The following is a 12,401-nucleotide window of genomic DNA, read 5'->3' as shown; positions in this document are numbered from 1 at the left end:
AAGGAGGATGAGAGGAAAGGGAAGGAGGGGAGAAGATGAGAGTGCCGAGAAGAGGGAAACACAAGACAGCGATGGGAGGTAGTAGAAGGGGGGAGGAGAGGAAGGGAGAAGGGAGGAGAAAAAGGAAAGAGAGGAGAGAGACTGAAGGGAGTGAGAGCAGGAGACGACAGAAAGAAGAAGAAGGTGATATGGGAGGTGACAAGGAGAGCGGGAAGAGTTTAAAAAAAGAGGAAAAGTAAAAAAACAAAAACATAAATGTGAGGAAAAGGAGGAAAGACGAGAGAGAAGGACAAGTTGGGTGAGAAGAAAATGGAGGAGGATGAGGAAGTAAAAGGGAAGAGGAAGTGAGGAGGAAAAAGGAAGGAAGAGAGGAGAAAACAGGGAAGGAGGGAGCAAAGAGGACGAGGCACTCCTCAGTTAAATGAAATCCATTTTTTCCAAACTCAATGCTGCCTGAGAAACGCCGCTCACTCACTCTCTTTGATCTGATTAAACCTGATATCAGTCAACGCACGTCTGCTTGAACGACTGGCGCAGCCTGCAGATGATCCTAATCCGGTTCAATCTGCGCCTGATCGAAGTTCACATTTCACGAGTGGTCACGTATCGCAGGGTGAAGCAGAACGAGTCCGTTAGAGCTCAATTAGACTGTAAACAGGAAAGACCTATTCATCTCGGTTACGGCAGTGACCTTTTGAGCCGAGTGCAAATGAATGGGCCAATCTAAATGTGAGGGTGTGAAAAGATGGGTGAGTTTGCATTAATATAATCGCTGTTCAGCTGCAGCTGCAGCAGTTCCAGGCTTTCTATCAGCAGTTTGAAGACAGTGTATGAATTAAAAGTTTATCTGAATACAGAAATTCGTAAATGTTCCTCCTGAAGGCCGCAAAGAAATTCCCAATTCCCAAGGAAAAAAAAAATGGTGTATCTGTCAGAGATGCAGTTTTTTAGTGACCACTCTGCTACAGCTCAGCAAGAAAAGGCACAAATTCATTTCATTTATCAGACTGAAGCTGCTGAAGCTTCAAATTAGCTTCTAGTTGATCCAGCTGTGTCTGAATCTCTGGTTGCTTCCATGTTTTCCCTGTTTCCTGTGTGGGTGGGTCTTTGACGGGCCGCCTCTCCGCCTCACACCTGAAGCCCGTCTGCTAATTTGCTCATCGGCAGCGGCGGTATATCCAGCCCAGCTGTCCAACCGGGCCTCATCTCGGGCCAACGCTTTTTTTTGTTCAGGATCACAACTCAGCTGCCGGTTCTTCAGTCCGCTTTCTAAGAGGCTTCCTCCTTTCTTTCCTCGCTCCCTTGGTAAGGATTCTACTCGAACCCGATTCCATCGACTGGCTAAATTGAGTTTGCTTTTCCTAAATAGTCATCAAATCGTCTAAAAAAATACGTAGACTCCCGGATGACAATAAGAAACAAGTCAGATTATATTGAAGGCTGGTACAACACCACGTTCATTTTTGAAAATTATTGAGTAAAATAGACCATAAAACCTGGCGATTCAGTCTAATCAGAGATCAGCTATCAGCCCTGGTTACGCAATGATAATGAATATGAGCTCTAAAGTTCAGGAAAACAGGTCTGAAAGTTCTGAATTATATGATATTAATTTCAAACAAGAGTCCTGTGAGTCAAATTCTACTGATTACAAGAGAAATAGAGTTTATTTATGTGGGGAATACACATTAATGGCCGACATTTAACAGCATCAGGACCATCGCTGTTAATTAATATTATCCCAATAATTAAAAAGGTCTCTGGAAATCAAACAGACAGTGAAACACGGTCAGATTTTAAATCTGCAGGTCCGTAAATATTAATGCTCGGGTAGATTTCCCAGCCAGTGGGAAGTGTTGGGAGAAATACACGCCTGGTTGGAATCGTATTCGCAGCATCTAATGACCGTAAGAAAAATAACCCCCGCTTTATCCTTTAAACCTGTGAGACATGAACCCAGTCAGCCCACCACCCGAAGCCCACCCACCCTTAATCCTCTGTCGTGTAGGATGACAGAATTAGGGGGCAGCTGAGGTTGTGCTGTACACTCATTTTCTGCCGTGCTGCAGAATGCATCTGCATAAAGTTAATGCAGTCAGTTAATACGAGCATAGATCACCGAGGTGGCTCTGCTGATCCCTGCCTGGGAGTCGTTTTCAGTATCTGTGAAGAATGAAATGCTTTCTTGTAAAGCTCCTCTGAGCCCTCGTTTCCAGGTTGAGTGTGAGTGCGTGTCTTTAAGTGGTGGAGGAATCTGTGGGCGTTGTTCTCCTCTGTGACCGGACTGTTTGGTTATGTTCCGCTTTTTAAAATCTTTTCGCGATCTTGTTTAAAGGTTTTTTTAACCGTCTTTCAGCAAGACAAGAGCCGGCGACGGCGCGGGGGAATATTGATGGACAGGCCGACGCACTGAAAGGACAAGTCGAGACTCAGACACCATCTGTATTGACAGACGGCAGTAATTGATTAGTCATTCATGCCATCAGGCACCCCACTGATAGGAAATGGACAGAGCTGTTGTGCTTGACTTCATCTCGAAGGCTTTCTTCTGAGTGTTCTGTTTCTCGGCTGTTGAGGGTTCATGAGTCAATGCGGAGAAAAGAGGAACTGATGTACTGTGAGCCGGATTCAAACACACAGACGTGTTTTTCCAAAACCATCCCGCCCTCTGCATGTCTGAGAAGACGTCACAAAGCTCTCCTGCTTCATCGTCATTCAATTCAACTGCCGTCTGTTCAGTCTCTTACCTTCTTGTCCGAGAGGCCCGACACTGTGTCGATGTATTGCTCCTGGATCATGAAGGCAGCCAGGTTGGCGGTGTAGGAGGCCAGGAAGATGACAGCGAAGAAGGCCCAGACCAGGACCATGATCTTACTGGTCGTTCCTTTGGGGTTTTCAATGGGCACTGAATTGTTAAACACGATGCCCCACAGGAGCCACACCGACTTCCCGATGGTGAACGTTGGACCCCCAGGAGCTGCGGAAACAGAAGGAGATGATCCATCGTAAACATATTTTTGGTTGGATTTGGGATCTCCTGCCAAGAATTTTGTTTTCAACAGCAAATTAAGGGGCTGAATAGAATCTAGTTTGTGATGGTTGAACCTTCAAAAACCTTCAAAATAATTTCATGCTTGTGTGGAGATCATATTTTGGTTAAATTTTAGTTTCCGTCGCTTCAGTTTTACCTTCATTGTTTTTAAAGTCAGATTCTTGTTTCCACATTGAATCATCAAACAAAATATGGCTACTGTTGTATCTGCAAACTTCCAAACAACGAGAAGAATTGCACAGAGCTCGGCACATTTCCATCGCTCTCTGCCGCCGCAGCGAAGGGTGCCACCGCCATCAATCACACTTTGATTAGCACAGCAACCGATGCTAATTAAAACAGGAAAATGACCTTTCGGACCCGCAGACAAGGCATGCTCCATCGCTGTTGCATTCTGGGATTGATTAGCCCTCTCGCCAAAATCCTGTTGAGCATCCTTTTTAGGCTTAGTGTGAAAATGCTTTCTAAGATGCAAATTAAGTCCATTTTATGCATTAAAAAAAATAAATAAATAAAAAATCACAGCGCTGGATATTTTTAGATAAATTAAATACAGATAACTAAACGCATTCTTGGTGTATTACGCAAGCAGAGCAAAATAGGAGATTAACAACACATGATTTACATGAGAACCTGTGGGATTAATACGGATTTTAAAGGACTGTTTCTTTTTTTTTTCTTTCCGTTGTGATGAAAATGAAGTCCATTCACTCCTTTATCATCCACTGCAGAAGAATTTCCACCAATGAAAGTGGAACAGAAGTGTAAGACTCACCTTTGGCGCTCACCAAACTACGATTGTAGCCAACCGGACTGAAGTACTCAAACACAAAAACCGTCACCGCCACAACCGTCAGGCACATGACAAACATCATGACCCAGACTGCCGGGCTGTAGGGCTCTAAAGGAGGAAGAGGAGAAGTGAAGGAAACAAACATGAAGGATTAAAGGAAGCCTCTTTTGTACTTCCTGCCTCTGAACCTCAGGCTGCGATGGAGGTCACCATGTGTGGTTGGAGGATAGCAGGAGGGAAGCAGCTGATGTGAGAATGAGGAGAGAAGTGCACCATTCGTTTTGTGCTGAATTTTGTTGTTTGGGGTTTGGAAAAGGGGATTTAGGTGTGTGCGCGGTAAGGGGATTTAGTTGTAGGCTACAGTTATCATCGGGATAAAAGCTTAATGGGAAGTTTCCTGAAGCGTCTGCAGACAGAGAACTCGTTATAAGTAGGCCATCCTGGGAGAGGCTAACGCATACTGTGAATAACACAGACACAGTCAGAACAAAATGGATGCCGGAGAAGGCGTGTCTCACCGAGGAAGGCGGATGGGGAAACTGTCCCGTTGCTGCGGGCCACCATGACGCTGATGCCCGTCTCCACGAACGGCACCGAAAAGTCGATAATCTCTGAACGCTCCTCGTTGATGGTGAGAGACCCGATGGCCATGTCAGCTCGTCTGTAGACAACCTGAGAGAGAAAAAAAGCTCTGTAGAGGCAGCGTGAAGCAAAAAGGTCCTCTCCTGTGTTTATTCTGCACGTGGTATGTTTGAACAAAGCAGACCACCTCGCAGCGGAAGAGAGAGCAAATTGTGTATTTCATTTTGCAGTGCAAACGACGTGCTGTACAGTCAGGTGTGACTGCCTGCAGAGATTATTGGGGGAATGTTTGTCACATCATCTGAGGAGATTCCAGGAGGAGAGACGAGGCTGCAGCTCAGAAAGGCTCACACTCACGGTGGCTTTTCTGAAAAGCTGGAACGCACACACACTCAGAGCTTCTCTCCTGACAAACACCTGTTCAAGGCAAAACGCTTTCAGATGCACCTGCGTCTGTGTTTGATGTGGCGTTTTGTGTGTCTGTGGGATAAATATGTGTCACACCGCTGACCTAAATCAAACCCATCCAAGAATCACACTGTGGGCCAAGCACCGTTCTTCTCACTTGTGTTGTGACGGCAGAACAGAGGTCACCACATCAGCAGCAGCAAACTGCGCCTTTATTTTTTTTTAATTTGATTTATTTGATTTTATCCCCCACGCTCGCCCTCACCTCCCCAATCATGCCGTTCCACGTCCCACGGACCAGCTTGCCGTGTTTCCCGTTGGTGACCAGGTAGAGGTCGTAGGAGAACTTGATGGTGCGGGACAGCTTCTTCAGGATGTCGATGCAGAAGCCCTTGCAGCACAGTTTGGTGTAGGCCTCGGCGTGGCCGGTAATGCTGAGGGAGAAAAAGCAGAGTCATTACTGTTTTGTCTCAACATCTTGTGATCAAAAAGCTTCTCCGGCAGCTGGGACCGCTGCTATCTTTAGCTCCTGTGATTTTTCTTTCTCTGTTTTACTTCTGTTTCGGTGAGTGAGCGCTAAATAGTCGCGGGCTCTCACGCCGACACCGAGCGCTGTCTGCGGCGGCGAAGTGAAGGGCAAGTGGCGACTGGTTCATTAGCTAAAATCAATGTCTGTTAACAAGGTGTCTGACAGAAAGACTGAGGAGACAACTAAAAATTGCAAACACACACAGGCGGTGTGACAGAGCCTCAGAGTTGATGGTTGAGCGACTGTGGCCTCTAATCAAAGGCCATTAAGGTGGGCGGCATTTTGAGGGACGCGCTCACTTCCTCTCTGTGGCCTTTTTACTCAATGGGGTGTAGAAGAAGACGAGAAGAAGAAGGATGGGAAATGGTAAAAAATAATGGACTTAAAAAACAAAAGGAGAGCAGCTACTTTTGCTTCTTCATCTATCCAGCTGCCCAAAGTGGAGGCCTAGACCGAAGCGTTGGAGTGACGGGGATAACTTCAGTGAGTCGATGAGTCGGGAAAAGATGGACGGAGCACAAACAGAGCTGAATGAGAAAAAAAAAAGAGCCAGCCAGGTCATTAAGATTCAAGTTCAGTGAAGGCGTTTGTTTTAGTCATATTTTAAGTGTCTCTGGAAGGCTCCCTTGTTTCACGGGAGTCAATAGCTCCGATAAATGTGGCGATAATTAATTGCTGCAGGAGCCGACCACCTGTCGTCATTATACACACTTCACTAACAATCCACACACACGCGCACTTAAACCGGGCCTGTCGCCCCATCTCGCACACTAACACATGCACAGCACAGGATCCTCTGAGGATCATCAGCCGTTGTGTTGTGTTGTGCGTTGTTTAAAAAAAAAAGCAAACAAACAAACAAACAAAAAAACGCCCAGAAACTAGTGTAGCGTGGAGAGAAGCACCATGAGGGAGTTGGACCGGAGAGAGCGAGAGAAGAGGAGTCTCTGTAGACGGAGCCAGACGAAGTCCTGACAGACCGGCGACTTCAGTTTGAGGAGAAAAGAGGGCAAAGACCGAAGGAGGACAGATGGAGGAGGAGGAGGTTTGATATTTCCCCCACTGCGCTCACAAAGGAATGACTGAGGTAGCTACAGAAAGTTACTGCAGTCAACAAACTTTTGCTTATTGGCTTCTAGATTACTCTAGTGATCATTTACCTGCTGAGACTCAACAACATACAAAAAAAAGTACCGCTCCCCCGAGGCGCTTTTCCACTAGATGTTTTGAAAATGGCCGCAGGGATGTGCACTCCTCCAGCCAAACCCTCCAATGAATTCATAAAATACGTCACCTATAAGAGCTCGCTGATTTTTTTCTGTGATCAAGATTTAGTTTGTTTCTGGCACATGTTAAAATCTAAACTCCAAAAGAAGTCGTTAATGCCTATGCAGGAACTGGGATCTTTATTCTGCGTAACGACGGGTGCAGGTCGTTACAGTTAAAAAAATCTTGGCCACAATATAGTGAAATTAACAATCATCAGAAGGATTCATCTTCTGCTCAACAAGTAATTATGATCACATTACAGCGCCGGTTTGCATGAACCATCTGCTCATTGCATGTTCCTCACGCCAAGATGCCCAAAGTTGAATTTTAGTGTGGAATTCTCTTTTCTTAATCAGCTCAGATCTCTGGCAGAGGGAGCCATCATCTGGGGGCAAAGAAAGATCTTTTTAATGAGCAAGACAAAAAAATTCAATCATGCTAAACATCTGTTCTGCAAGAAAGCTGCTCAGACACAACAGAAAGATTAACTGGTTTATAGTGCTGCAGCCTTGTCTTCCTCTTTTTCCTTCTCTGTTGTTGGTCACTGTCCAAATGGGGCACGCCAGCCGGAGAGAAACGGTGAGAGGGGAACAGACGGAGGGAAGGATGGGAAAACGGTGTGCCGTGTTATGACAGATATCTCAGAGTTGGACAGATAAATCTTCTTTACTGGTAATCAATATACCATTGCACGCAACAACCACCGTTATATATTTCTCTTTAGGATTAATGTGCCGGTCATGGTCAACTGAAACATACCCGCACATCCTTGTTTTCTAATATTTGTGGGTCCCTTTTGTTTAATGTCCATCTTTAACCCTTTAACAGCTGGTTAAACATCTGGGGTCGAGCATTTCAGTCTAAGTTACTACAACCTGTTTGGTCTGCTCTGCTGTTTGGGATCTACCCATTTGTTTGTCTGCATGAAGCTGGAGCTTTGAATCAGCTCCAGTTCACGCCCCTCGGCGCGAACTAATAATGTTCCTCTTTATCGTCTTTGTTGGATAAACAAATGAATAAAGAGAGAATGAGGCGCAATTCAAACCTCTTTTGACATAAATCAGTGTGATTGTGCGTTTTCTCTCTCTTGTTGCAAAAGTATTTGGAGCTTAAAGTGAAGTCATCACCACAAACACATTTCCATGAACATAAATGAAAATGAAGGCACTTCATCTGCTTCTCAGTGCCAGAATGAAGAACGACAGAAGTAGTGATTGCCTCTGATTTTCAGATATAGCGTTCCCAAATTATTGGGAATTAGGGAATTACTGCTTGTGCGACTGCGACACAAACTTATCTGTAAAAGTTGGGTTGGCAGCTTCTTCAGCAGCTCTATTGGAGGTAAGCAACGTGGCAGCGTGAATACATAGTAACATGATCAATAACAGGCAGAGAGAAAATCCTCCAGCGGGAACTCATTTAGAAATAACGAACTTCCAGCGTGACGTGAAAGTGTTACAGCGGGCGAGAAAAAGTCTTATAAACAGCAAGGAAACGACAGCACGCAGAAAAAAAAGGTGTGTGTAAAGACCTTTAAATAAATTACCAAATCAGGGCGGCGAGATGTGGCAGGTTATTCAGGAGAACATGATGATGACTCAGAAAAAAAAAAAAAGAAAGAAAATAAAGAAAAGCAACGTGCACAGCATGAATCATCAGTGTAAATAACAACAGTGGATGTATAGAAGTCGGCGAAGAGAATTCATGATTGCTTAATCAAATGTACCTGAAGGGACGGCCCCAAAGAGGGGAGTCATGATGATGTCATCAACACTCAACAACACTCACCTAAGAGATACCTGACAGACAGCGGCCTGTTAAATCGATGAAAAGATCACCGTCCACTGAAAATAAAAGATACCTAAATTCATTCAACCCCCCACAGATGAAGGAAACACAGCTATGTTGGTGATTTTAGGCGTCATGGCTCACAGATGAGTGTTTCTGTCTTGGTTTGGACTCCCATTTTCATCTCAAAAGGAAAGAGGCACTGATTTTAGCGGGATATCGTAACAATGCAAACACTCAAGAAAGCTGGTGAAGTGTCGCTGACATGTAAATTATATTATGTGTAAAAGTGCCGATCAGCTGAGGGAGAGGACTTAAATCAGGATTATGTTTCCCTGTAGCGGCTGTAAAGCTAAGCCGGCAGAGAGCGGTTGATACTCTGCCGTAAATCTTCCATTAGATTTCCGGCAGAGTAGGATTTCTATTGTCTGTTTGTTTGAACGTGATGAAGACATTGTGTATTCCTGGCGAGCAGCAGTTGTAGGCAGTCAGTGGTAATAACTGTTTAATGGCTTTTTTCTGCCGTGCCGCGATCGGAGTTCGACACTGGAGGTGTGTTTTCAAAGTGCCTAGACACTCAGCACACACAATTACTCTGTGTTTAATGAAGTGAGGAAGTTCGCCGTGTCTGCTCAGAACTAAAGTAGGGCAGAGAAATGGAGAGGGAGGGGGCAGATGTCAGCGTGAAGCACCAGGTGTGATTTAAACGATTCAACACTGCTGCCAACGCCACCGGAACCAAAGTGATCCTTTACGTTAAAACCCGTAAAGTGACTGTAAATTTCTCCTCATTTAACAAAAGTCAATGCGGATGAGAAGTTTTCTCTTCTGCTAAATATCTTTATGGGAACAGAAAGAGATTTGGTAATTTTTGTCTTCAGAAGACTGAAGGTCATCGTGCAGAGGACTTGAAGAAACATTGAGTTCCTATCAGAAATTTAAAGGAACAAGATTCAGATTTTGATAAAACGCTTCACACACTAGTTGTTTCACAGCATCGTCGTCGTCCTCCTCCTCTGAGCAGCGGGGCTGACAGGTCAGCTGTTTCCGGCCTCTTTGGTGCGCACGTGTGTTTTTGGGTTTGTACCTCTCGGTTTGATTGGACTGGCGCCTGCAGGGGACCGTGTTGCGGACACACGTGCCAGTTCCTGGGTCCACATTCTCGACCATGACGAAGGGATGCTCCTCCAGCGTGGCCACGGTCAGGTGACGGTCATCGGAGACGTGCTCCAGGAAGCTGCCGTACCGAGGCCAGACGGGGTAGCGCACCTGAAGGATCCCCCGAGCGTACGTCCCGACCTGAAGAGAGGAGGTGGGAGATTTAATCTTTTTTTTTTTTTAAGGGCAATTAGCTTTAGCTGACCTGGAGGAAGAGCATAAAGAGACTAAAGATGTAAATGTCTTCGACACAAAAAAAAGTCAGACACTAATACAAAGAGAAAACCGAGTGCCTCACATTAATAATACGTCCTGACTTGTTTTGTCTTCACTTTGCTGACTGATTATTCAATTATTCATTTTCTTTTTTCCAGCCAAAGAAACAAATTAAAATGTCGTCGCTCATAAATGGGAACTGTTCAAGTGATTAGTGTCGTTTATTATATGTATCATTTGCTGTCTGAAATATTTGTGTTGTTATACATTTTTTGGGGAGTTTTTAAAATATAAATAAATCCACACACGGGGGAAGCTGTCCGGTGATAATATCTACTGAAAAAGAAAAAGCAACAGATTGAGTTTTTCTCATGTCATAGGGAGCCAGTTGGGACAAACTCTATAATGTCACATCACACAATGAATAATCCCACGGAAGTGTGCAGTAAGCTCAGTGAAGCCTTCTCTGACTGTTTGTCACATCAACCGAACCTAATGAGCCGTACCGAGCTCGGCCTGCGCTGACTTACTGCGCCTGGATTTCAGATCCCTCATCGCTTTAATGAGGCCTCTTCCTCACAGCAACTCCTGATTTGTTCTCCGGCTCACTCACGCAAACGTTCCTCCTTCGTCACACAAATTTTCATCTGAAGGTACAGTGTGAAGTGCACGTTGGTGATTTGTTTCTCTGCAACCATCTGGGAATCACGCAGATGCCGGGTCTGACGATCAATCATCTCAGTCGCTCTTTTATGGGATTCTCGTGTGTCTTATCTTCTCCTGAAGCAGGAGCTGTCAGTCCCTCGTGATAAAACACAGTTGTTGATTAATGGACACCAGGTGAAAATGCAGGAAATTGATGAGAGTGTGTAATTTAATGGCTGTTTTTGAATGGAAACGCCAGAAACTGGAGAGAACTGGGCTTTTTTTACGGCCTCGTGTTCCCGAATTCATATAAAAATTATGAATACGCCATTTTTTCGTCGATATTCTTGTAATGCAATGGCCTCATAAAACCTCAACCCCTACAGAGAAACGTTTGGGGAGCGTATCCAACGTTCTCACTCCAGAAGCAAAACGAAATCCTCAGTTTTAGTAGTTTCAGTAAAGCTCCGACCAATTTCTGCGGTGCAACCCGGAAATTTCAACGTCTGCCGTTTATCATGCAGATGCACAGCAGCGTTAGAACTAACTCATCACCTCGCACGTGGACAGCCAATATTCACCACCCCTCGACACCAACGTCTGAGGAGAACATATGGATCTTTGGCAGCTTATACATCCTCCAACATGTTGCAGATTTTTTTGTGCTGCTTGTTACTGAGCTGGTTTTACACATTCAAAACGGCTGCAGGAAACGAAAGTAAAGGTACATTAAACCAAACCAATGAGGTAAAGGATTGAAAAGCACTCTGCTGAACAACAACTTACGTGACAAATAATGAGCAAATTGAATGTCAATATAAAATCGTGAACTCTGTTTTTCTTGTGGCTACTGTTCCTCAGGTGGAAAAGTAACGAATGAGAATTAGTAAAAGTTGGAACAGAGCCGAACTGAGGGAGCGAAGGCTCTGCTGTCCAAAGTGTCTCCCAGCAGCACACCTCACGAGCAAAATCATGTTAAATTGTCAAGGTGTCAGAGTGGAGGAGACCGACTTGAAAAGAGCAAGTACACCACAACCTGCCATCATTATGGATGAGCTACATGACATGAAGTGGGGAGGGGGGAGAAAAGGCAAAGAGAGATCAGGTTGTACTGAGACAAAAAAAAAAAAAAAGGGAGCGAGGATCCAGGATTTAGAGACATGTACAGTATCTTGTCCTAAGTGGTGTCCTGTTGTCGATAGTGTGCACATTAACTGGCTGTTAGCGACGCAAAGCGCCACTTTAGCATCTCCAGACAAACGAAGCGAGCGGCGCTGCGGCACAATTACACGTCCACGTTCATACGCACACACGTATAAACACACAACAGCCGGGAGGTGACATTGATGAAGTGGGTTGTTCTTTCCAGGGCAGAAATAAATGAGTTCAACTGTAGCTGTGAGATTACGTTCAGGCCTCTTTGTGTTGTGTTGTGTTGTGTTGTGTTGTGTCACACTTTTTCCAATACGCCCTCAGGCTTTGATGAGTGTGTGTGTGTAAAATGGACTGAAAATACAAGGCATGGTGATGATGAAATATGAGTAAGAAAAGGGTCGCGCTTCTGCAGGAAACACACAGACACACAACGCTGATTGATTTAAAAATTATGAGTATACTCGTACCTTCAAATATCAACAGGTTTTATTTTGCAATCATTTGTTCAAGCTTCGATTTTTAATATATCCACTTTCCCTCGACCGGCATTTTGGTCTCTCAGCTCTCCCAGCCCGGCTGCCTGGGTTTGATTGGGATGCAGTTTCCCTTAAAAATGGCTAAAAATAACTTTAAAGCTTCCTTCTGGACTGAGGTAATCTAATTATAGTCGTTTTCACATCCAGGATACAAACAGCAAATGGCTGGTTCTGCACACACACTGCTGATTTTCCTAAATGTAAACAGATATGAAATAAAATATATATATTTAAAAAAAAAAAAAAAAAAAAAAGGATTGGCAAGAGAGT

The 12,401-nt window shown here is 44.6% G+C and overlaps 1 protein-coding gene across 1 annotated transcript in view; it reads right to left on the bottom strand.

The window, feature by feature from the left end:
• The window catches only part of LOC115059790 (glutamate receptor ionotropic, NMDA 2C-like), a 36,018-nt gene that overhangs the window by 6,902 nt on the left and 16,715 nt on the right, over positions 1–12,401 (bottom strand). The window contains exons 8-12 of the mRNA XM_029527478.1: positions 9,509–9,720; positions 5,101–5,269; positions 4,364–4,517; positions 3,828–3,953; positions 2,748–2,977 (exon numbers count right to left, since the gene is read on the bottom strand). Coding sequence (XP_029383338.1) covers positions 2,748–2,977; positions 3,828–3,953; positions 4,364–4,517; positions 5,101–5,269; positions 9,509–9,720 — 891 coding nt within the window. The remainder of the gene's footprint in view (positions 1–2,747; positions 2,978–3,827; positions 3,954–4,363; positions 4,518–5,100; positions 5,270–9,508; positions 9,721–12,401) is intronic.

The sequence above is a fragment of the Echeneis naucrates genome, chromosome 19, assembly GCF_900963305.1.
Source record: "Echeneis naucrates chromosome 19, fEcheNa1.1, whole genome shotgun sequence".
Lineage (NCBI taxonomy): Eukaryota > Metazoa > Chordata > Actinopteri > Carangiformes > Echeneidae > Echeneis > Echeneis naucrates.
Note: the sequence above shows the minus strand (reverse complement) of the source record. Positions and strands in the feature narration are given on the sequence as shown.